This window comes from Strigops habroptila, chromosome 3 (assembly GCF_004027225.2).
Source record: "Strigops habroptila isolate Jane chromosome 3, bStrHab1.2.pri, whole genome shotgun sequence".
NCBI lineage: Eukaryota > Metazoa > Chordata > Aves > Psittaciformes > Psittacidae > Strigops > Strigops habroptila.
In genome coordinates, this window is record NC_044279.2 from 689,466 (window position 1) to 715,457 (window position 25,992).

Here is a 25,992-nt window from a genome sequence, read left to right on the forward strand (position 1 = left end):
GCAGTTTCAGCTTCATGTGTATCAACCTCCTCCCTCAAGCCCCCAACAGTTGAGCCCATGGGCCTTACTGATTCCAACTGGGAGCTCCACAATAAGCATGGATAAGAAGGTTTGCTGTTTTTGCCTGGGCTGCCAGAATCATGGGCTCTGGGGGCAGTTGGGTGGCCACAAAGAGGGGTAATGGAGAGAGGGAAGTGTGAGCATTCATCCGGACAAAGGAATTGCTGTTCAATTTCTGGGACACAGAAAATAAAATTCAAAAGGAAAAAAACACCTAAATTGACATAACATGTTAAGATCTGTTAATAATGTTAATAATTAAAGATCTGTTAATAATGAAATAATCTTGTTAAGCTCGCAGAGGGGAGATTGAGACGAGCTCTGAGGCAGAAGCTCTTCCCTGTGAGGGTGCTGAGGCGCTGGCACAGGGTGCCCAGAGAAGCTGTGGCTGCCCCATCCCTGGCAGTGTTCAAGGCCAGGTTGGACACAGGGGCTTGGAGCAACCTGCTCTAGTGGAAGGTGTCCCTGCCCGGGGCAGGGGTTGGAGCTGGAGGAGCTTTAAGGTCCCTTCAACCCAAACCACTCTGTGATTCTGCGATTATCCTCCACCAGTCCATCTCCTGAAGGTTTCTTCCTCCCATCTCCTTTGGTGGTATTACTATTCGATGTCTAAACAACTGAATTGCAACTTTCCCATAAAAAAATGAAGACTTCCTCCCATGGGTGAATGCACATACAAATCGCTAAGGATCAACCTGTGCCTGCATTTTTTCCCTCCTCTGTAACAGCGTGTGTGCTGCCTGGTGCACTGTAAGGCTGAGAGGAGGAACAGAGCAATGACAATCATCTATCATGAGTCTCTGCAAAGAACATTCACCTGCTAAGCTGTGATGTGGTCCATGCTCTAGACACAGAAGACTAAAGCAGCAAGGCTTACTTAAGATATACATCCTGGTGTGGGCTTCAGTGCCTCAAGCAGAGCTTTCTATTCATCACACTGCTCTTCTGCTGTACTGAGAGGGAGCTACAGTAGGTTCACTCCAACCCTGCACATCCGCCCACTAAACGGGGATAAGCCTCACCAAAGCTGGGCTACGAAGGGAGAAAAACTTGTCCTACCTGTAAAGCAAACTAAGCATCTCAATAAGGTATTTTCTAAGGCTGCCTAGTAAAGAGGAAGGGGAAGGAGGAGGCACAAGATATCATCTGCAAAAATCACACCCACCCCCTCGAACACGGTGAGAGATTAAACAGATTACTGTCCCAAATGATTAGTCTAAAATCCTGGACACTGGGAAAGATGACAAATTTCCTTGGTAAGCTCTACAGCAAAACCAGCTGGAGCAAACAGTGGTTGCTATACGGAAAAATGAGCTGAAAATACTTTACTGCCAGGGACTGACCCAGGCTTCTGCTGTGCAAGCCACAAACAGGCAGAAGCACCCAAAGTAGCACCCAACATGAAGACACCAGCATGACTCCAGACTCAGAAGCGTGGTTCTGCTCTCATAGTAAGTGACAAAGAGAACTCTATTCCTTAAAGCCACAAACAAACACCCCCCTAGTTCCCAATCTTGTGAAGAAAGAAGGAAGGAGGTTCTCACATTGAGCACTTCCTGCCGCAGGCTCGCGGGCTCCACGCAGCTGATGAGGCGCAGCAGCAGGTCCATCATGGCTGATGTATCTATGTGCTTTAGCACCAGGCTAATGAATTTGTCTTTTTTCCTTAAAAATGCAATCACCTAAAAAAATATATGAAAGTGGCACCATCAGTTGCTAATACAACACAGGGACACGGCACACAGAGCTTCTGCACTTCACCTTCCCATCTCAACCAACCTCTCTTGATGCCAAACAGCTACTGGGTTCAGAAAGCCTCCAGAGAACAAGAGAATAACATTCTCATTTCAAGGCCATACTAAATCGAATCTTTTTGGCTAACTTTTTAGCCATCTTTTTTGGGGGGCTGTTGAGTCTGGAGAAGAGAAGCTGCGTGGAGACCTCAGAGCAGCCTCCAGTGTCTGAAGGGGGCTACAAGGATGCTGCAGAGAGACCTTCATCAGGGACTGGAGTAATAGGACAAGGAGTGATGGGTTCAAACTGAAACAGGGGAAGTTCAGGTTGGAGATAAGGCAGAAGCTCTTCCCTGTGAGGGTGCTGAGGCGCTGGCACAGGGTGCCCAGAGAAGCTGTGGCTGCCCCAGCCCTGGCAGTGTTCAAGGCCAGGTTGGACACAGGGGCTTGGAGCAACCTGCTCTAGTGGAAGGTGTCCCTGCCCGGGGCAGGGGGTTGAAAGTAGATGATCTTAAGGTCCTTTTCAACCCAAAACACTCTATGATTCTATCTTTTCTTTCCCCTATGCCATAAAGAAACCCAAGCCCACAGGACTAAGAGCACCAAGAAGCTGGTGAAGCTGGAGAATCCTACATCCCCCTAAGGCTCTCCACAGCCTTCTTTTAAAAGATCCCTTTGGAATCGGAGCGTGTGTATTCCTAAACCACTGCTCAGCTCATGTTTCCAGCACCTTTTACAGGTATGAGACTGAGGTGTTGTTTCTGCAATGCGCTGATTCTGGGTGCTGATCAAAGGCTGCATCAATATACCTTAGCATGAAAAGTAAAGTTTGAGCTTTGGCACAGGAATATCCCAGCTACTGCAGATCCAAAACGAAACTGCAAAGGTGTCAACCCAGCATCCATCAGTGAGGAATGTGAAGAACTCTTTGTACACTACATGACAACTCCAACCTTAATGAGGACAGCGAGCTGCTTTTCAGCTCTAAGACTACAAGGAGGTGACGAGGGTAGCAATGATACTGCCATACAACACGACCATTAGTGAATGCATTTGTGCTCAGGAATCAGGACAAATCTAATCACTACCTGTTCCGTTTTTCTTGCAATGAGATTCCCAATAGTCTTACTGAAGAAACTGGCAAGCAAAGGGTTCAGAGGAGGCTCGTGATCCAAGAAGTCGTAGAGGATGTTGAGCAGAGTTTCATCCCCTCCCAGCTTGTCGTTGATCTGCGGCACATCCGAGGTCAGCAGTTCGCAGGCTGTGTTTGGGTACCTGGAGGGATGGAACCAGAGCGACTAAAGGTGAAATGAAAACTCTCAGGAAGATCTTCCCTCATTCAAGTTATAAGTCCTTCCTGGAGGACAGGGGGGAAACCCACACAGAAACAAGGGTCATCTGCATTAACAGCATGTTTTAAGGAAACACTATTTCCTGCAGCACATCACGTGGGTTTTGAACACTGAATTATGCAGCTCAGCTGCCTTCACACTGCAGTTAGTCCTGATTTTTGAAAGTGATGCTCAATCACTTTCAATACACTTAAAATCTCTTAACATGAATCCACTTGTCCAACAAAAATTAACCCAAAACATGAAGGTTGATTTGAAGAACACATTTTAGCAGGATTCTTTAATGTTTCTCCAAAATTACTCTTTCCACTACTGGAGTTGAATTAAAAATGAGCATCTTACTGATTTCTTGAATGATAAGGATCAGAATTTAGAGGCAGAACATCAGATCTGACACACAACTCCCCACAAATGAGTAATCACTAGGTACAAGCAGGCAATTCATAACCAAATTTTGAGTTTCAGGTTTTCAGTAATGCCTATAATCTTCTGTAAATGTAACTTGTTTTTGCAGAAAATATCCCTGTGCCTGGCTTAGATAATTTGCTCGCTTAAATCAGAACATGAAATTCTATTTGACAGCTAAAGAAATCCTTTTTGGAATCCTGACCCTGTTTCTTGCTCTTCCTGTGATGCTTTTAGAAATGGGTCACGCTTATGATCAGAAAAGGTAATACTGTGTTTATAAGTAACATTATGTTTGTAATCAAAGTCTCAAACAGCAAAGTGCATAAATACAAACCAATAATCTAAGGTCAACAGCAAAAAAGGCTTTTGAGGCCTGTTAGTTTTGCTAAAAGACTGAAGTTTCTTCAGGTTTAAAACCTCCATTAAAAACCAGTGTTACCTGGTGCTGGTCTGCCAACACTTCACTGATCCCAGCTTTCACTGATGGGTTTGGGTTGGAAAGGACCTTAAGATCATCCAGTTCCAGCCCCCTGCCACGGGCAGGGACACCTTCCACTAGAGCAGGTTGCCCCAAGCCCCTGTGTCCAACCTGGCCTTGAACACTGCCAGGGATGGGGCAGCCACAGCTTCTCTGGGAAAAGTCTGTGCCAGCGCCTCAGCACCCTCACAGGGAAGAGCTTCTGCCTTATCTCCAACCTGAACTTCCCCTGTTTCAGTTTGAACCCATCACCCCTTGTCCCATCACTCCAGTCCCTATGAAGGTCCCTCTCCAGCATCCTTGTAGCCCCCTTCACACACTGGAAGCTGCTCTGAGGTCTCCACGCAGCTTCTCTTCTCCAGGCTGAACAGTTCCAACTTCCTCTATATTCCCTTTTTCCATATGTGGACACAACCTCCCTTTTGATGGGATGTACTTTTACCTGCAGTGGGTTATTTGCTTTAACCAATCCAGTTTTCTAGATTAGGATTATTTAAATCCATGTAACACATGCTCTGCCTTTATCACGAGCCACTGAACTGTTTCCAGGCCCACTGTGAGCTTTTCACCTTCCGCAGCACCGTTTACCTCCTTAAAAGCCTCTTCCCATTTATGTAGCTCCAGTCCTAAAAGCCAGACAAACCCCCCCAAGCCCATGCTAATGCTCTTTTAGTCTTCTTTGCTCCTGCAAGGATGTTAGGTCTGAGTACCTTCTGGTTACTATTACAAAGTGATTCTACCACAGTTTCTTAGAGCCGCCAAGGGTATGTGAAGACTTATTCCTCCTTTTTCTGACTCGTTGCTCCATGCAAAAGGCATTCATGATTCCTAAAAATCCATGCACTGTGATATATATGCTGTCAGCAAGGAGATAAGTGAAACTTCTCCTCTTGGAGCACGTTCTGCCCTTGCAGCCATTACAGCGCTGGCACAGGGTGCCCAGAGAAGCTGTGGCTGCCCCATCCCTGGCAGTGTTCAAGGCCAGGTTGGACACAGGGGCTTGGAGCAACCTGCTCTAGTGGAAGGTGTCCCTGCCCGGGGCAGGGGTTGGAGCTGGAGGAGCTTTAAGGTCCTTTCCAACACAAACCAGTCTGGGATCAGTGGCTCTATGAAATAGCTTATACACTTCTTTGACTGCTGCAAGTTTTCACCTGGTTGCTCAGTTTCACATTCTATGCTCAGACAGGGATTTACGGTGGAGTTTTCCTCTTTGTGGTTTCCCTTCTGAACTTTATGAACGTCCATCCTCTGGCTGTTTCAAGAAGAAAGCATTTGGACAATTCCATTTCCACAGCACACATCACTCTGGGCCGTGTGTCCTTCCAAACCTATCGAGTTTCTCCCCTGCTCCAGTTTAGAAACCTTCATAACCTTTTCTTAAGAGCCAAGAATTGGATTCCACTTGGATTTATGCAGAGTCCATTCTTCCTGCTTAGCCTTGATTTACTCCAAAAGCTTCCCCAGGTTCTAATAAGCTTAAACCCTCCTTCCCCTCTCCAGTGCCTCACCATGCTTTGAAACTGCTCCTCCTGTCTACCTATGCTCCTGGAAGCATTGCCAAACTAACACTTCATAAACACCAGCTCTATTTGTCCTGGCGAGCAGGTCACTACGTGGTTCTTGTTGCCATCAAGGACTTACTTATCCATCCATAGGGTATCACTACACTTCTCACCCCTACAGCAGCTTATGAGCAGGCACCTTATAGGCTGCTCCTAGAAGAGGAAGAAGATTTAATGGCATCATCTGATGAAGAGATTGGTCAGATGCTGATTAAGGACCTCCCAACACAAGGTTTTCTCTCTTGCTACGCAGGGACCTCAACAGCAGAGGTTGGTCTCTTGCCACCACTGCCTGTCTCTGTCCATGTCTCCTTGCCAGCCAGGAGCTGCCCAAACCACACATCACCTCCGAAAGCTGATGAGAAGGCACAAAATCCTGCAGGAGAACTCGGTGGTGCCAGGAGTGAACACTCTTGTACTGAGCTTCCTTCTTACTTTTGGTCTGTGTTAAGGATTTTGCTTCTTGAGAGGTTTGTGTTTGTCCCCACCTTGTTCTTAATCCTAATTATTAATTCTTCTCTCATAGAATCCCAGACTGGTTTGTGTTGGGAGGGAGCTTAAAGCTCCTCCAGCTCCAACCCCTGCCACGGGCAGGGACACCTTCCACTAGAGCAGGTTGCTCCAAGCCCCTGTGTCCAACCTGGCCCTGAACACTGCCAGGGATGGGGCAGCCACAGCTTCTCTGGGAAAAGTCTGTGCCAGCGCCTCAGCACCCTCACAGGGAAGAGCTTCTGCCTCAGAGCTCATCTCAATCTCCCCTCTGGCAGGTTAAAGCCATTCCCCTTGGCCTGTCCCTACAGGCCCTTGTGCAAAGCCCCTCTCCAGGTTTCCTGGAGCCCCTTTAGGCACTGGAGCTGCTCTAAGGTCTCCCCTTCAGGAGCCTTCTCTTCTCCAGGCTGCCCCAGCCCAGCTCTCTCATATAATGTCCTTTATTATCAAAAATGCCCCTTATTCTTTATCTGTCCAGTTACATTAGGAAAAGGTTTCACCTTCCACCTTTCAGCACACAGGGGCAGAGACATAAACCATCTTTTGACAGCAGCCACAAGATCTCAAGAAGAACAGGACATAAAAAGATGGGCTGGTTAACCGGAGGAGTAGTTGCACTGATACGGACACTGTGTGAATTGGTACTGGAATCCCCCATTCTCTCCTCTGGCAAAATACCCCCAGGTTCCAGCAAGGGACCAATTGTTCGCCTTTAATCTGCTCCTTAACTGTTGGCACTAAGAAAGTGTTGCCCTTCTTCTTCAACCAGACCTTCTGGGTTTGAGTTCCTCTCAGCGGAGCTGTGCAAACAACATGGACAAGGGGCTGCACTAAGCACGGAGCCAGTCACCCCATGAAAAGCCACTTATTCTGATGTTACAGCTGGTGTAATGCTGGAAATGCAGGAAGTTAGGAGGCTGTGGTGGCCTGTGTCCATGGTTGAGGAATACACGCCTGTGTAGGACAATAGTGTAGGACACCCCTGGTTCCACCCAGTAACTCACGCCTTCCAGCAGAAGCCTTGCAAAAGCAGCCATGTGACATTCCCAGTGATGACAGAACGTATTTCCTGGCATTCACTCACCTGGGAACAGCCACCTGAACACCCTGATCACCTCTCTCACCTCCTGACAAACCTGAGCAGCTGCCATTCCCGCCCCGGACTTGAAGCAGCAGCAGCAGCAGTGACCAACACTGATGTTCCCACAGCCACAGACGTGCAGGGGTTTCTTTCTTTATTTATCCCCAGAGCAGCCTTTTATTTTCACATCAACTCAAGGAAGCAAAAACAAACTTCCCAAGCCCAAGAGGTAAATATTTCCAAGTATACATTCAGTGAGAAATGTATAAACACAACTCGCTATGAGAACCAAGCACATCTGAGGAGTCCACTGTGGTAAGAGACAGGCTCTTGACAGTCAAGGCCTCTCCCTGACTGCATGACCATGGAAATCAGCAAGTTTGCAACATGTAGACACTGGAAACATGACATCTTCTATTCACTGTACAGCTCCCTTTCTTCTGTGGGCTTGGCTACTGAAATCCAACCAAGCCCATACATTTATAACGCAGAGCAGAATACTCTTTGCTTGTGATTTTGGTAAAAACTTACTAAAGGTACTTCTGAGATACTAGTTATCAGTAAGAGATTCATTTTTTAAGACAAACTCAATCTTAAACCACTAAACATGAAGAAAGAAGCTTCTGAAAGTTCATCACAACTAAGGAAATGCTGAGAAGTACTTGACCATACCTGAGAACCTGAGAAGGTTCCATCCACCTCGCACCAACTTAGAACAGCAAGCTCGTTCACCCCACTTTCTCCATATGATAGGCCAGGAAACAAATACCTACTTGAAGCGGATCTTCTCCTCCATGTCCACGGGGGGCTCATGGGTGATGAGGTTGACCAGCTCCTCCATGCAGTGCTGCTGGCAGAGGAAGTCCAGCAGCTTGCGGTTCTGGGCCTTGCACTCCTGTAAGATGTCATCTTCGTCCATGAGCTCGTGAAGTGTCACATCTTCTTTATCCAGCAGCTTGTCCACATGCGATGTTGTGTTCAAATCAAACTTCCAGAACATGTTGATGGGACACAACTAGCTGGAATGCAAAAGAATATGAGTTAATCTTCCACCTTTGCTATTTATTCCTCCTTTGTGATTCAAGTGCAATACCTTAATGCTGCTGCCACCCTGCTTGTCAAAATCCCACTCTGTAACCAAAATGAACTTCTCACACCAGAAAACTGCCATGACTTTGGCTGCAGCGGTATGGCATCAACAATGGAGACAATAAATGCATTATCATAGAACCACAGACTGTTTGGGTTGAAGGGAGCTTAAAGGTCCTCCAGTTCCAACCCCTGCCCTGGGCAGGGACACCTTCCACTAGAGCAGGTTGCTCCAAGCCCCTGTGTCCAACCTGGCCCTGAACACTGCCAGGGATGGGGCAGCCACAGCTTCTCTGGGAAAAGTCTGTGCCAGCGCCTCAGCACCCTCACAGGGAAGAACTTCTGCCTTATCTCCAACCTGAACTTCCCCTGTTGCAGTTTGAACCCATCACCCCTTGTCCCATCACTCCAGTCCCTGAGGAAGGTCCCTCTCCAGCATCCTTGTAGCCCCCTTCAGACACTGGAAGCTGCTCTGAGGTCTCCACACAGCTTCTCTTCTCCAGGCTGAACAGCCCCAATGTTCTCAGCCTGTCTCCATACAGGAGCTGCTCCAGCCCCTGATCATCCTCGTGGCCTCCTCTGGACTTGCTCCAGCAACTCCATGACCTTCTTATGTTGAGGACACCAGAACTGCACACAGTGCTGCAAGTGGGGTACCAGGAGAGCAGAGCAGAGAGGCAGGATCCCTCCTTTGACCTGCTGCTCATGCTCTGGGGATGCAGCCCAGGACACTTCCCTGCTCCAGAGGCATTTCTGCCCCCACCAGTGCCCGGGGACCCCCTGCCTGAGCAGGGTTCCCTCAGTCCCAGTTCAGATCATCCCCTCTCTGTGCTCGCAGGAGTCTTCAGCGTGTGACCAGAACCATGCTCTGTATTTGAGATGAGGTTTCGCTACTGCCATGTAGGTTAGTAAGAACATTCCCCTTCAGCCAGTTTTTGCTAAGCACAGAGCGCTGCGCATTGTTACTCATCTTCACCCCACTCCCACCCTAACACCTCCTGCCCTTTCTGTCACCCTGATTCCTCTCCCTGTGAACTCCAGTAACTACATTTTCACAGTTACCTTCGCCAAAACACTTCAGCTTTTAGAATGGTTATTAATTGTGTTCAGTATTAACTGTAATTAATTGTAATTCCTTCCAGTATCTGAAGGGGCTACAAGGATGCTGGAGAGAGACTCATCAGGGACTGGAGTGAAGGGACAAGGGGTGATGGGTTCAAACTGAAACAGGGGAAGTTCAGGTTGGATATAAGGCAGAAGCTCTTCCCTGTGAGGGTGCTGAGGCGCTGGCACAGGGTGCCCAGAGAAGCTGTGGCTGCCCCATCCCTGGCAGTGTTCAGGGCGAGGTTGGACACAGGGGCTTGGAGCAACCTGCTCCAGTGGAAGGTGTCCCTGCCCGTGGCAGGGGTTGGAGCTGGAGGAGCTTTAAGCTCCCTTCCAACCCAAACCAGGCTGGGGTTCTATGAAAGGTGATAAGCATCACTCGATCAAGATAAACATTGTGTGTAACATCATCAATAAGCTAAGCCACGTCTCATAAAGTGGAGTCAATTGGATGGGAGATGCCAACACGCTCCATTCCCCCTGTGCTCAGCACGATTTTACAGAGGCAGATCCCGCTGCTGTTTTTAACCTAACCCACATTACCATTGCCACAGCAGCAGGAACACTTGCTCCAACCATTCATTTTGCTTTTTCCAGCATCCCGAAACGTTACCATGCCTGATCACGTGCCACTTCCCCGCTTGCATAACTGCATCTAAGCATCCGAAATCAGCCTTTTTAGAAGACAAGCAGAAAACCCCACCTCTTCCTCCAGGAAGGGTCACAGCCATTCAAAAGGGTAAAAACCCCAACTTTTTAATCACGTTTAAATATCTGGTCTCTTGCAGTGGAACTTTCATCCTGAAGCTCCAACTGAAGGGCTTTTAGGAACAACAAGGTGAAACGCAGTAAAAGAAACATCCGCCTTGCATTTATTTTTACTAATGAAGTTATTGACATGCACTTTGTGCCCTACTTCAGTTCAAGGGTTCTTCACGTGTGTGTGTATGTGCCTGAGGATCTCTTAACCAAAGAGGAGTGATTACCTCCTGAAATTAAGGCTATTTTCCCTTGGAATAGCTCTGTTACCCAGGATATTTGATAACAAACTCTGTGGAGCTCCACTCTGTGCTTCAAACTTTGGCACAGGTAACTTCTCTATCTGAGAGCTTTTAGCCAGATCAACACCATTCTTCCTTTTCATGCCTTTATCTCTGAGATTCGGAAGAACTCAAGAAAGCCACTGCAAGTCCTTCCTTTGTGACAGAGCTGCTGATGCAAGGAAGCCCTGTTTGAATGTGTTGGTGCTGCAATACTAGAGGATAAAGGGAACATTTCAGCTATGAGCTACGGAGACACCCAAAGCACAGCCTCCTTGGGGCTTTCTCCTCCTGTACACCACGTTTACCTGTTGGTGTTAGACTTCCAGCACTTTGAGGCGAGCTCACATACAGATCATGGGGAAGCACCCAGCAAAAACAGAACAGAGATGGTGATGAAGGATCACATCCAGAACACCACTCTGTACCAACCAAGGGCCTTTTAATCATCAGGGGTCAACCACTTCTAGTCAGAACTGCAAGTTTCTTGTACTATGAACAAGAAACTATGTACTATGTGCTACCTATGAACATCAAGTCTACAGGCTTCATTTGTGACAGTCCAAGCTCAGTTACAGAGGGAAAAGTGAGAGAAAGCTGTCCAGAAAAAAAGCTTAACCTACCTCCCATGGTCCATACACTGCCATTCCCTGTCTTCCCAACGGCAGGTTAGTCATTTAGGTTGACCCCAAACTTTTCATAGAATCCCAGACTGGTTTGTGTTGGAAGGGACCTTAAAGCTCCTCCAGTTCCAACCCCCTGCCACGGGCAGGGACACCTTCCACTAGAGCAGGTTGCTCCAAGCCCCTGTGTCCAACCTGGCCTTGAACACTGCCAGGGATGGGGCAGCCACAGCTTCTCTGGGAAAAGTCTGTGCCAGCGCCTCAGCACCCTCACAGGGAACAGCTTCTGCCTCAGAGCTCATCTCAATCTCCCCTCTGACAGGTTAAAGCCATTCCCCTTGGCCTGTCCCTACAGGCCCTTGTCCAAAGCCCCTCTCCAGGTTTCCTGGAGCCCCTTTAGGCACTGGAGCTGCTCTAAGGTGTCCCCTTCAGGAGCCTTCTCTTCTCCAGGGTGCCCCAGCCCAGCTCTCTCAGCCTGGCTCCAGAGCAGAGCTGCTCCAGCCCTCGCAGCAGCTCCGGGGCCTCCTCTGGCCTCGCTCCAGCAGCTCCACGTCCCTCTTGTGCTGTTGCCCCAGAGCTGGATCAGGACTGCAGGGGGGGATGTCTCTCTCTTTTGAGAATTAGTTTCCCGCCCCAAAATAGCCAAACAAGTGGCACAGAACAAAGCTGTTTCTCATTTGTGCTGTTTCACTCAACAGTACATTGAAATCAACTGAAAATGTTAACTTTCAGCATTGCAGCGAGAGCAGGAGCTCCTGCATCCATCCGTGCAGGTGCTGAACACACACTCAAGTCACTGAGTTCCTGAGTTAGGAACAGACATCTGAATTTTCAACCTACGTGACACTGCTGTGACAGTAATGCTGTTTGGCTGCAGAGTGTGTTCCTTACAAAGTGTTCTTCAGATATTTTTAACTAGCTATGCTTAGTTATATGTTCCCCAAGTCAAAGCTGGCATAAAAGGCCTTAAATTAAGGAGCCCGGGTTTACAGCTAACCCAAATACATACATCTCCCATACACACATGTGCAACACACATGTAAGTCTCACTTCACAAATTTAAACCCATTATAAACCCATCAATTCTACAGGTTTTCAGAACCAGGGGAGAGTCAGGTTGGATAAGGGAGAAGCTCTTCCCTGTGAGGGTGCTGAGGCGCTGGCACAGGGTGCCCAGAGAAGCTGTGGCTGCCCCATCCCTGGCAGTGTTCAAGGCCAGGTTGGACACAGGGGCTTGGAGCAACCTGCTCTAGTGGAAGGTGTCCCTGCCCGGGGCAGGGGGTTGGAGCTGGAGGAGCTTTAAGGTCCCTTCCAGCACAAACCAGGCTGGGGTTCTGTGATTCTATAACTTGTTACATACCTCTAGAACTTTGTATACATGGATAATCTACAGGAGACACTCTCCGATAAGCTGTCCTTCAGGAAAGAAAGTGGCTCTTCTCCCAGCACAGAGCAGGCACATCCCCTTTCAACCTTCTTAAAACAAAGGTTGGAAGGATTCCTGAGGAGTTTTTCTTCTCTGGGTCCTCACTGGCAGAGCTGGGCTTCTGGAAGATGCTGCTGCAATTCCCAGCAGGTTGAGACTGGGAACAGCTACATCCAGCTGGGAAGGGAGGCTGTCCTGCAGCAGGGACACTCCCATCACACTTCCCAGAGCACATTCAACATGAGACCCTTCTTCTTCACCATCACCCCAGCCAAAAAACCCTATTATAGCAACAGGCCACGCAGTAAAACACAGGAAGTGAGGTTTGGAAATGACTGTTCATGGCACACTGAAACCAGCAGTTATGCCAGAACAAGCATCCAGCAATGAAGTGAGGTTTCATAATCCACGTAACATCTCCACAACCTTGAAAAAAGAAAGGAACCACACACAGAAACCCCACAGAGACATGAACACGGCACTTGAGGACCAGCAGAATGAGTCACAATCTGCAGGTGACAGATGAGCTGTGCTGGAAGGCTACAAGTCAGGAGCAAGGGAGGTAACACGCTGCTGTCACACTGCAGGGTCTGAACTACGGTGCCTCTGGAAGCAGAGATGCACAGGAGAAGCTGACCAAGCAGCTCCTGGTGCTAGCAAATTCATAGAGACACAGACTGGTTTGTGCTGAAGGAAGCTTAAAGCTCCTCCAGCTCCAACCCCTGCCCCGGGCAGGGACACCTTCCACTAGAGCAGGTTGCTCCAAGCCCCTGTGTCCAACCTGGCCTTGAACACTGCCAGGGATGGGGCAGCCACAGCTTCTCTGGGAAAAGTCTGTGCCAGCGCCTCAGCACCCTCACAGGGAACAGCTTCTGCCTCAGAGCTCATCTCAGTCTCCCCTCTGGCAGGTTAAAGCCATTCCCCTTGGCCTGTCCCTCCAGGCCCTTGTCCAAAGCCCCTCTCCAGGTTTCCTGGAGCCCCTTTAGGCACTGGAGCTGCTCTAAGGTCTCCCCTTCAGGAGCCTTCTCTTCTCCAGGCTGCCCCAGCCCAGCTCTCTCAGCCTGGCTCCAGAGCAGAGCTGCTCCAGCCCTCGCAGCAGCTCCATGGCCAGTTCCCAAGGTCCTCCTCCTTGTCACCCTCCTTAAAAATGGGCTGACGTTTCCCTTTTTCCAGTCACTGGGGACTGTCACCACTTTTCAAGTGTGACTGAGGCTGGCTTGGCAACTATATCAGCCAGTTCCCTCAGGACCCTGGGATGGATCTCATTGAGTCCCATGTTCAGTGTCCTCAAGCCATGATGGACCTGATCTTCACTGACTGAGGTTCAGGGGCTTGAGAGATGTGGAAAGAGTGCTTACCACTGAACCAGTGAGTACCTCAGCTTCCTCCGTGTCTCTCCTGAAGAACAGAAATTGTGCAGAGAGACCCAAAGCAGCACAAGAGTTGCTGAGTACTATGAGCCCAGTAAGTGGTAAATACAGTTTCTTCTTGTGATAAATGCCTTAAAGATCCAACACTGTTTCCTGTTCCTGCTGCCTCTAGACATCTGTTTAAACTTGAGGAACGTGCAAGTACTAAAATATTAAACACTAGAAATCACTACTAAGGAACCTCTGGGATTCTATGAATAAAGTTAAGGAATACAAGGCACAGCAGAAGGGATAGATGTAGAAACAGGGCTGCAAAAGACTATCCTACTTTCTCTAGCAATTTGTGGCACTGCAGACCACAATGAAGAAAACCCAGGAAATTTAATCAAATCAGAGGCATTTGATGGCAAAAAATACAAAATAACAACAAAAAGAGTGCAGATTTCCAGGACAAGAGACCACAGCGGATGGGAACTGCCAGCTTCAAGCATGTGCCATTATCAAGCACTAGTCAGTTCTGTTCTCTGGTTTCAGGCTCTGGTTCAGGCAGTTTCTGAGCAGGGCTCTCTCAGGCTTTTCGCCCAGTGTGAACGGGAGGCCCTCAAAGCCAAAGGCCACGTTTTACTCCCTGCTGCACAAGGTGCTTTGGACATGGAAGCATTACACAGACCGTGCAGGGAAGTCAGCAGTAAGAGGTGTGGAAATGAAGCACACCCTGCTCACCACAAGCCGCTCGGTCACCATCAAGGGTGCTGTGTGTGCAGCTGTAACCGAATGAGGACGAAAGCAGAAGAGAACCTCCCATGGCTGAGGCACTACTTGCTGGTGAGAGCAGGAGCAGGAACATCCCATCTATGCTGAATAATTCTGTGGTCTGCATTGTTTCCTCTTGTGGAATTGCAGAACTTTCTTACAGAGCTCAGCTTGGTCTTTATGTCCTTTAATTCTGAACTCTTCTGCTTTATTCCTTCCTTCATCCTTGTTGAGGAGGTTCCAGCCCTTGGAACACTACAGCCTCAATGACCTCCTGGTATCCCCCAAAAACCTACCAACAAGAAGAGCATCGTGACCACGTTCAACATCCAACAAGCTACCACATCCAAACCACCTCTATTGGAATGGCAGCAAAGGGCCTAGCCAGGTGTCCCTCCTCCAGCAGGGATCTGAGCTCCTTCCCCCTGCTTCTGCAGCATCTCTTTGTGCACTGTGGTGCTGGGAGATGTGAAAGACCAGTTTAGCCAAGTGCACTTAGTTTAATAGGTACATCTGGAGAAAGGCTGATTGATCACAGGATGGTTTGGGAAGGGACCTTAAAGCTCATCTAGTTCCATCCCAGGGACACCTCAAAGAAAACACCTTTTCACAACTTTGACTCTTGGCCTCATGCCTTATTGATGCAACATCATCTCATGGATCATTTCAGTTACCCAGATACATCCCAGCTAAGGAGCACTGAAGTCTGCTAAGAAGACTCAAAACTGGTTAACCTTTGACTATGTCCCCACCCAAGGGCAGGCTTGTACAGCTCTAGCAGCTTCTACCAAGATCTGTTATTGACATTTCTGATCAGAAAAGTAACTAACCCGTGGCACTGAGGCCTCGGCTACACGGGGTGTGAACACTTGCAGGGACGGTGACTCCAGCCCTGCCCTGGGCAGCCTGTTCCAATGCCTGAGCACCCTCTGGGGAAGGAATTGCTCCTCAGCTCCATCTAAACCTGCCCTGGGGCAGCTTGAGGCCGTTTCCTCTTGTCCCATCCCTTGTTCCTTGGGAGCAGAGACCAGCCCCCTCCTGGCTCCATCCTCCTGTCAGGCAGTTGCAGAGAGCGAGAAGGTCCCCCCTGAGCCTTCTCTTCTCCAGACTAAACCCTCCCAGGTCACTCAGCCGTTCCCCATCACACTTGTGCTCCAGAAGACACAGACTGAACAGAGACACATCAGAAAGCAGGATGGAGAAACACCTCTAAGGTTTATAGAAGTCTGACATACAAACACACGCCAACTCATGTATGGTCACGTAACAGCTCCTACTGCTCTTCCTAGCACCTTCTTAGTATTTGCAGTTATTTATTCTATGTCCAGAGAAGCATTATACCACATGAGGCTCCAATCTGTTGGGAGTTTCAGGGATGTAACAGTAACAAGGAAAGGTGCAGGAATGCTCGAAGCAGCCACCTAGCCTCGAGTGCTAAAGGGATGAGAACATGGTCAGGAATTGGGGTTTTAAGTATCTTCAATAGGAACAAAATCCTTCAAACTGCTGTATTTCAACAAACTTGTGTTGAGATGATGAAATGGCCTATTCCAACATTCACCCAAGGATGGCAGTTTTCATTTTGACAGTTTCCGATGCTGAAGTTAAATAACTTGGGTTGGAACTGGATGACCTTAAGGTCCTTTCCAACCCAAACCATTCTATGATTCTATAAGAGGGAAAAGCTTCTCAACTGACAAATGCCCATTTTTCCCTCCCAAGTTGACATTAAATGAAAGTTAGGGATAGTCTTTTGATTTAACCTTTGATACTGCTTCAAGGATGGGTATTCAGTACTGAACGCACCAGGTATCAAGAGTTCCCAACTACTCTTTTGCTTACCCTACTCTGAAACTACCATTGCTTGGCATCGTCGTACTCCACACAGGGAAGCTTCAGTTTCCAGGCACACTGGATGCAGTTTTGGTTTTCCTACCCTCAGTTCGGGGCTAAGAAGGAAAGGGAGGCATTTACGAACCCCACAGGCAAGAAGCCAAGTGAGCCCAAGCCTCAGCTTCCAACTAATGACAATCTCCCATTCTGCAAGCGAAGAGGCTTTCTTGACACAGAGTGACTTCTCGGGTTGGGATATCTTCATTTCTTGGATCTGCTCAGCAAAAGGAAAGCAGAATGTCTAAAATAGCACTGAGATGCCTTATCAATGCAGGAAGCAAGATGCTATGTCAGCCTTGGGTGAGAACAGCCCCCTCCCAGAAGCACAGGGCCCAGTGCTGGGAAGCAGGGCAGGAATGAGGTTTTCCTGGTAAACTGCCTCAACCTTCTCTCATCATTTCAGCACAGATAACCTCAAGTGCCACCCGAAATCTCAGGTTTGACAATTATCAGTAAATACATCCTACGAATATGCTAAAGAAGAGAAGCTGCGTGGAGACCTCAGAGCAGCTTCCAGGGTCTGAAGGGGGCTACAAGGATGCTGGAGAGGGACCTTCATCAGGGCTGGAGTGATGGGACAAGGGGTGATGGGTTCAAACTGAAGCAGGGGAAGTTCAGGTTGGAGATAAGGCAGAAGCTCTTCCCTGTGAGGGTGCTGAGGCGCTGGCACAGGGTGCCCAGAGAAGCTGTGGCTGCCCCATCCCTGGCAGTGTTCAAGGCCAGGTTGGACACAGGGGCTTGGAGCAACCTGCTCTAGTGGAAGGTGTCCCTGCCCATGGCAGGGGATTGGAACTGGATGATCTTAAGGTCCTTTTCAACCCAAACCATTCTATGATTAATCTTTTTAAACCCATTTGGACTTGCAATCGAAAGTGTTCCCTGACCTTAAGCCACACCAAAGTTTCAAACTCTTTGGCAAAGTACTTTTTGAACCAGCTGGATGGAATTCCCTGCGTGTCGTTCCTCCTCCCAGCCACGCTGAGTTACAAAACAACCTCCTCATGTTCACTTTCCCTCTCTGAGACATGGAATGGGATAAAAACTCTTCAGCCACACCAGTCAGTCCGAAAAACTACTGATCTATTGAAAGCAGAAGGAGGGAGTAAAGCACGAGTATAAAGACAACACTGATCACAACGTGCAGTGAACACGTTGGTTTAGCTGTCTACAGTGATTACATCGTATGCACTAAAATCATTGCTTCCAGTTAAACTGTTCAAGAAATCCATAAGGATTGTGTAAGTTAAGGAGCAGGATAAGCTGAAACCTTCAAGCTGTGTACAGCAGATGAATTGAGAGGAAGCTGCTCTGAAATGTGAAATTGGAAAGCTATAATGTTTCTTTTTCTATGAATAAGGAGTTAAGTCTCAGGCTTTGTTTTGATCTAATCTCTACACTAAAAGTCAGTATCTTCTTAAAACTTACTTTAAAAGGGTGCAAACAAAAAGGAGCATTTGGTAAAAGCGAGAACTTAAAAATGATGGGTAAATTCCTCGGATATATCAATGAAGAGAACAGACACATCAGTGCTTTAGGACCACAACTGAAGAGTTGTAACTCAAAATTACTGTGACTTTTCTCATTTTATTAACCATATTCAACCATTTAGCTGTCATTCTTGCTCCTACCTCACATCACAAACATCATTCCTACCACGATTCACTTACTCTCCCCACACTGAAGTTCCCAGTTCCGCAGACCTGGGGAAGTCCTGAGCTGCAGGAGGATGTTACAGGGATTACCAGCTGTGAACAGCTCAAAATAAGCCTTCCATAAGTGGGTATTTCTTCACCAAGCTGCCATCCCCACCACCAGCCTGCTCTTATTTGTAGCCAAGGCAGAGCTTGTCTGAGATAGCAAGAGGCTGCTCAGAGCCCTGCAGATCCTCCAAACAATCCCCCTCACACAGCTTCTCAAGTTGCACTTTCCTTCCTTACCCAACAAGTAAAACAGAGCTAAATCAGAATATGAGAACATGAGGATAAACATGGTGGGGTCAGGGTTCACATTCCTGCTGCTCTAGATAACTCCTGCTATTTTTCTCTTAAAGCTGTTTCTAGCTCTTGTATTTGGGGAAAAGAAAATTCAATGTGCTCATTATAACTGTGCTCATGACTCTTGTCCACTTGTCCATGCAGGTGGTGTTCAGCAGGGGAAAAGGCAGCAAGAAACAGCCAACGCTGCTGACATCCAGAAAGCAGGAGCCAGAGATCTCCCTGTCCCAGCAGGAGCCCCGGCTGCCCTGGAAGTCCATCTGGGTTTGTACAGACTTCTCTGTCCACGGGGATTAGGCATAGAATCATGGAATGGTTTGGGTTGAAGGGACCTCAAAGCTCCTCCAGCTCCAACCCCTGCCCCGGGCAGGGACACCTTCCACTAGAGCAGGTTGCTCCAAGCCCCTGTGTCCAACCTGGCCTTGAACACTGCCAGGGATGGGGCAGCCACAGCTTCTCTGGGAAAAGTCTGTGCCAGCGCCTCAGCACCCTCACAGGGAACAACTTCTTCCTCACGTCCAGCCTCAACCTCCTCTTTTAGTTCAAACCCATCACCCCTCGTCCTGTCACAACAGGTCCTGCTAAAAAGTCTCTCCCCATCTTTCTTAGAGACCCCTTATAAGCACTGAAAGGCCGCAATAAGGTCTCCCCAGAGCCTTCTCTGCTCCAGGCTGAACAAGCCCAGCCCTCTCGGCCTTTCCTCACAGAAGTGCTCCAGCCCTCTGATCATTTCTGTTGCCTCCCCTGGACCCCCTCCAACAGGTCCATGTCCTTCCTGTACTGAGGGCTCCAGAGCTGGATGCAGACTCCAGGTGGGTTTCACCAGAGCAGAGGGGCAGAATCACCTCCCTTGACCTGCTGCCATGCTCCTCTGGCTGCAGCCCAGGGTACGATTGGCCTCCAGGCTGCAAGTGCACATTGACAGCTCATGTCCAATCTTCCATCCACCAGTACCCCCAAATCCTTCTCCTCAGGGCTGCTCTCAATCCCTCCATCCCCAGCCTGTGCTGATACCAGGGATTGCCCCAACCCACGTGCAGGACCTTGCACTTGGCCTTGTTGAACTTCATGAGGTTCACATGAGCCCACTTCTTGAGCTCGTCCAAGTCCCTTTGGATGACATCCCATCCCTCAGGTCTTACTACATTGATTTAGGTCATCTACATCAACGGAAACTCGCCATGTCTTTTGCCTTTGCAGGTGGACATCTCAAAGCCCTCCAAAGCTGCTCATGGTATATCTGAGCTGGGCAAACCCACAGTGATGTAAGGCAAGGAGCTGTCTGTACGAACAAGCTGCCGTTTCTGAACATGAACTGCTTTCTGGAGAGTGTTTCTAAATGGGAACGTGCAGAATTAAAGTGTCACTCAAACACCTGCTGTTTGCCAACAACGCACACAAGGAATGTCTGAATATTTAGGAGGTATGTGGAGGCTTCAGTCAGGCAGCACAACACCACACAAGGCAATCCCTGGCTGCACTCTGGGGCTGGAGAGACGATCAACAACAGAAATGTAAGAAACCAGTCATATTTCCCCTTACTATGGTAGTTTTAGGTAATCTCTGCTCTACATCTTCCTCCTTATATGAGCACAATGCCCAAAGTCACCTCACTCCTCTGTGAGGCCTGTAATGACTGGGTTTGTCTCACTGCATCTCATCCTTCCACTTACCAGTGACCTTGTAATCATTTACAAGGGACAAGAAACCTGGAGAGGGGCTTTGGACAAGGGCCTGGAGGGACAGGCCAAGGGGAATGGCTTTAACCTGCCAGAGGGGAGATTGAGATGAGCTCTGAGGCAGAAGCTCTTCCCTGTGAGGGTGCTGAGGCGCTGGCACAGGGTGCCCAGAGAAGCTGTGGCTGCCCCATCCCTGGCAGTGTTCAAGGCCAGGTTGGACACAGGGGCTTGGAGCAACCTGCTCTAGTGGAAGGTGTCCCTGCCTGGGGCAGGGGTTGGAGCTGGAGGAGCTTTAAGCTCCCTTCCAACCCAAACCAGTCTGGCATTCGGTGATTTTCACTTTGTGGCCCGGATTTTACTTCACAATTCTGTTGGGGGTAAGTACAGGGTGTCTTTTTAGAGCCTTCACCTGAGTACCATTCAGTCTGGTACAAAGGTCTCTACCTGTTCTAGAAAAGGTCAGCAGGCATCTGCAAAAGTAACAGGCGATTAACATTCATATTTTAAAGTCTCACGTGTCCATTCCAGTTCTGAAGATTTAAAATAACACGGTTCAAGTTCCACATATCCCAAAACTCACACAGTCCTGCAACACTTCCTTGGCTGCTATAAGAAGAACAACAATCCAGTGCATCTCCTACTTCCCCTGGAACTCTGGTGAACTTTTCATGGAATCACAGGTCTCCCCTTCAGGAGCCTTCTCTTCTCCAGGCTGCCCCAGCCCAGCTCTCTCAGCCTGGCTCCAGAGCAGAGCTGCTCCAGCCCTCGCAGCAGCTCCGGGGCCTCCTCTGGCCTCGCTCCAGCAGCTCCACGTCCCTCTTGTGCTGTTGCCCCAGAGCTGGATCAGGGCTGCAGGGGGGGTCTCCCCAGAGCGCAGCAGAGGGGCAGGATCCCCTCCCTGACCTGCTGCTCACGCTCTGGGGGTGCAGCCCAGCACACGGGGGGGTTCTGGGCTCAAGCACACACTGAAGCCGGGTCATGGGGAGCTTCTCCTCACCCAACACCCCAAGTCCTTCTCCTCAGGCTGCTCCATCCAGTCTCCCCCAGCCTGTGTCTGTGCTGTGATTGCCCTGACCCAGGGTCAGAGACTTGCACTTGGCCTTCTTGAACCCCATGAGGTTCACATGGTCCCACCTCTCCAGCCTGCCCAGGTCCCTCTGGATCTCATCCCTTCCCTGGTGTCACTGCACCGCACAGCTCAATGTCATCACAAACTTGCTGAGGGTGCTCAATCCCAGTTTCCATGTCACTGACATAGATGTTGAACAGGATCAGGCCCAACACTGACCCAGGAGGGGCAGCACTCATCATCGGTCTCTGCCTGGACATCAAGCCATTGACCACAACTCTGAGTGTGACCATCCAGCCAGAACCTTACCCACCAGGATGTCCATCCGGATTTTGTCTTCCTCTTCATACCTGGATTCTGTATTTGTGTTCTTTTGCCCAGGACTATTCCTGGAGTCAGTCCTGTAGGTACCAGAGGCTGCCCTGAGCCTCACTGACTACGGGCACACGTACAAGACATCCACAGCATTTTCCACCCTTTCAGAATACTCCCGGCATTCCAAGCCCAGTAAAATGGAGTGTGGAGGCCAGCAACCCCCCCAGGCAACTCCAGCTGGAAACTGGAAGGAAATTACCAAGATTTACTGATTTATTGTTTTTATTTAAGCCTATTTAAGTCCATTCCTGATAAAATAAAACATTTAACATTTTCCACTTAGTTACTAAGTGGAACCACATGGAAATCCTGAGAGAAGTACATTATCCTGCTTGTTTCCATCAAGAAAGGATTCCTGAGTCCTTCTGACTTTCCTGTAACATCCCTTCTGTTATAAATATAAAAGGGCAAACAGAACTTCGGCAGCTACGTCACAGCTGAGGAGTCTTCCCCAGGTCCTGTTTAATGCAGTCTGGCCCTTTCGTCTTGACAGCTGGGGTTCCTGATGTGAATTTTAAGGTTATTTTATGCTTTTCCCCCCTTAAGTTTTAATACAAAATCTCCTTTATTTCCCCTATAAGTATAAACAGTTTTCAGCTTTGCCACACACAGAAAGAGATAAAAAATAATAGAATCCCAGACTGGTTTGGGTTGGAAGAGAGTTTAAAGCTCCTCCAGCTCCAACCCCTGCCATGGGCAGGGACACCTTCCACTAGAGCAGGTTGCTCCAAGCCCCTGTGTCCAACCTGGCCTTGAACACTGCCAGGGATGGGGCAGCCACAGCTTCTCTGGGAAAAGTCTGTGCCAGCGCCTCAGCACCCTCACAGGGAAGAGCTTCTGCCTCAGAGCTCATCTCAGTCTCCCCTCTGGCAGGTTAAAGCCATTCCCCCTTAGCCTTGGTTCCACCTCACCCAGGGGCTTTCTGGATCCACCCATTGTCTGCAGCATCCTCCGGACCCTCAGGAATGCCCTCACTCTCCCTGAGTTCTGAAGCCAGGCTGTCCCTTTGCCCCTTGCTCATCCGAGCTGTACCCCACGCTCTCCTGCACCACAAGTTTCCTTCCTGCTGTATTTTCACACACTCACTCTCTTCTGCCTGCCCCATCCCAAATTCTGGGAACCTCTTCCCTCAGATATGCTCAGATGATCCCAGGAAGGAGCCATTTCCCCTATTTCCAGAGGGCTCCACCCGACCTGAGTGCCAGAGCCAGGACACAGCAGACAAGCAGCCCTCTTCTGCAGCTTTCTGCGATCCTTTTGAAGAAAGGTGACATTTTAACATACAAAGAGAGCAGATCCTGTGAGTTACAGCCATTTGGGAATGATCTTGAAGATATTGTCAAGGATCTCAATATAGAGCTGCAGCCAAAGAGGCAAAAGCTATCACAGAATCGTAGAATAAACCAGGATGGAAAAGACCTTTAAGATCATCCAGTCCAACCGTTCCCAGCACTGCCAAGGCCACCACTAACCCACGGCACTGAGGCCTCGGCTACACGGGGTGTGAACACTTGCAGGGACGGTGACTCCAGCCCTGCCCTGGGCAGCCTGTTCCAATGCCTGAGCACCCTCTGGGGAAGGAATTGTTCCTCAGCTCCATCTAAACCTGCCCTGGGGCAGCTTGAGGCCGTTTCCTCTTGTCCCATCCCTTGTTCCTTGGGAGCAGAGACCAGCCCCCTCCTGGCTCCATCCTCCTGTCAGGCAGTTGCAGAGAGCGAGAAGGTCCCCCCTGAGCCTTCTCTTCTCCAGACTAAACCCCCCCAGGTCCCTCAGCCGTTCCTCATCACACTTGTGCTCCAGGCCCTGCACCAGCTCCGGTGCCCTTCTCTGGCCCCGCTCCAGCATGTCAGAAGTCATTCCAAGAAAGAACAAGCAAGTAAACAGGAGGCATGACATCACCCGAGTATCGCACATTGCATCCATGCTCGAGGTCTGCTTTGCTTCTCTCAGAAGAGACAGCAGAGCTCAAAAATTGCTGCTGCTCTGATCAGCTTCTCTTAAAAGAGATTGAGCAGAACATGAAGCAGCCCAGCTTCTGATGGAAGATGCATTAAACTTGTCTTGATTCATGACTACAGCTCAGAAGAACAAGAGATACAACAGAAGGCATGAATGGTATTAAGGAGGTGAACAGACAGTTATTTACAGCCCCCAGTAAACCCAAGAACAGGGACACCTCAAAGTTATCAAGCAGCCAAGAAAGGCAGGAGAACTCACTGCCGTAGATGGTTATGGAGTCCAAAGGCTCAACTGAGCTCAAGATCTCAGCTGGTTGCACCAGTTCGTATCAACCATGTTTATAAAGGACCCTCAAAGGTTTTACAGCCACGATGTCTCAGACAGGTCACTCACCCGGGTGACTGGCAGGAGGTGGCAGTGCCTACCCTGCACTTACACTGATCTCCTGTGCCCACTGACAGCAGGAGCAGGTACTGAAGGTCCTGAGCCAGCCGGACCTCAGGGACGAGCAGAATTTCCCAGACTGGGCTACATCATTTCCTACCATTTATCTCTATGTATCTCACTGACCCAGATGATTACAAATCTCTGGGTACCATCCACATGCTCTAGTTCCTAGATGGCTTCCAGAACAATGTTCATAGAGTCGTAGTTTGGGTTGAAGGGAGCTTAAAGCTCCTCCAGCTCCAACCCCTGCCACGGGCAGGGACACCTTCCACTAGAGCAGGTTGCTCCAAGCCCCTGTGTCCAACCTGGCCTTGAACACTGCCAGGGATGGGGCAGCCACAGCTTCTCTGGGCACCCTGTGCCAGCGCCTCAGCACCCTCACAGGGAAGAGCTTCTGCCTCAGAGCTCATCTCAATCCCCCCTCAATTTTCACCAGTTCCCAGCCATCAGGTCTGACACACAACACAACTATAACCTGCTCCAGCAGCAGCAGGATCTTTATTCATCTCACCTAAACCTGCACTTTCCTGCAATAAAACTTAGGGTCTGCTCCCTCTTTGAGGAGCTTTAAGAATGCCTTTAATTCATAACCTGTTCCCCTGGGAGACCTTGCTTTATGTAAGATCTCTTGACTCTGTAGCATTAAGAAAGCTTTTCCTAAGCAAATTACCAGCAGGACAATGACCAAGTCAGCCAACTCCAGAAGGCACCAGGAAGGATCCCAGTGCTCCCACAGGCAGTCAGTCCATATCCCAGTAATCCCAAGCTGTGTATCCTCATGCTGCAAAGGGCAGCTCCCCTTGTTTGCTTCACTGTCACTTGATAACCTTGTTGGATGCTTCCAATTTCTCACCTTATGAAAACCAGCGAGTAACCCCGGCCTGGTCACTCTCACTATCCCCATGACAAAATGTACTTACTACATGTCGTTTCCATACTGTTACTTCTTGGAAGAGCCACAAGTGGTTCCCAGAAGTACAGACAGTCACTAGAAAGAAAGAAGTCCCATCTTTTTCCCATTGGCTCAAGTTTTGAGAAGCACTCACCAGTTAAACCTGGATTTAGGGACTAACCTGACCCACACCCCATGACTAGACTGCAGAGCTGAGCTGCTCAGCTGCATGGAACCAGCTCTAACCTCCTCAGCAGGACCAGCCCAGGGCCACTACAGCTCCTTCTCAAATGACTCCAGGTATTAAATAGCAAGAACAATCTCAGCAGCAACCACCAGAACACATAATACAACACGTTGTCATTACTGAGCTTAAAAACGAGTTCTGCATACCTTCAGTAGAAGTTATTTCAAATGTGAAATCTTCTCCACGGACAGAGAAACATTTGGGTTACAGTTCCTGGAATATTCCCAGCTTCAGAAAATTATTTTCATCCAGTGTGAATTCTTCCTCAAGCTTCCTATCCTGGAAAAGATTGGAAAAAGCTGCTATTAACCAAAGGTAACTGAAAGCCAAAGAGGTTTTTCTCCCCCTAAAGAAACTCCCATGTAAACCTTCAACCCAACAAAAGCTTTGGGCAAGACCATGTGTGACCAACACTCTTTGCAAAGCCACCAGCACCCCATCAGACATTCTCCTTCCAGTTGCCCCCTTCTGCAGCATGAGGCAAACATGAACTGTTCTCCCAGGCTGTGGCAGTGAGGGGTTAACAGCCCCGGCCCCTTGTGGACCTCGCTCCGCAGTGAGACTTGTACCTCATTCAAGAACACGCGCTTGTTTTCTTGACATGGCTTCAAAAAGCAAGTTGTAGGTTGTCAGGGAAACCTGAGGGTCATTTTCACTTGTTCCAAGAATAATTGCAGCAACAACACACGTATCCCACGTTCGGTCGGGGGCCCCAGCACCTCCAGGCGGCAGCGAGGAACTCGCCTCCACAAGAGCCCTCACCATGGTTTCAGAAGGGGATTCATAGATGGAAATGGGAAGAGAACTAAGCCTGGCTTAACCTGTTGAGTCCCTCCCACAACTGCAGAGCTGGGTTTAACCAAGCCCCT

General features: G+C 49.1%; 1 protein-coding gene across 7 annotated transcripts in view; it reads right to left on the bottom strand.

The window, feature by feature from the left end:
- The window catches only part of PPP6R2 (protein phosphatase 6 regulatory subunit 2), a 98,885-nt gene that overhangs the window by 45,877 nt on the left and 27,016 nt on the right, over positions 1–25,992 (bottom strand). For 5 of the 7 annotated variants that reach the window (XR_003989474.1, XM_030472107.1, XM_030472109.1 and 2 more), the window contains 4 exons: positions 25,270–25,402; positions 7,937–8,182; positions 2,882–3,068; positions 1,605–1,742 (listed from right to left, as the gene is read on the bottom strand). Coding sequence is in view for 6 of the 7 variants with exons in the window: in XM_030472107.1 (XP_030327967.1) it covers positions 1,605–1,742; positions 2,882–3,068; positions 7,937–8,163 (552 nt within the window). In the remaining variant the exon portion in view is untranslated. Of the gene's footprint in view, positions 1–1,604; positions 1,743–2,881; positions 3,069–7,936; positions 8,183–21,905; positions 21,967–25,269; positions 25,403–25,992 lie in introns of all 7 variants that reach the window. The other 2 variants (XM_030472105.1, XM_030472106.1) reach the window with 2 other exon arrangements.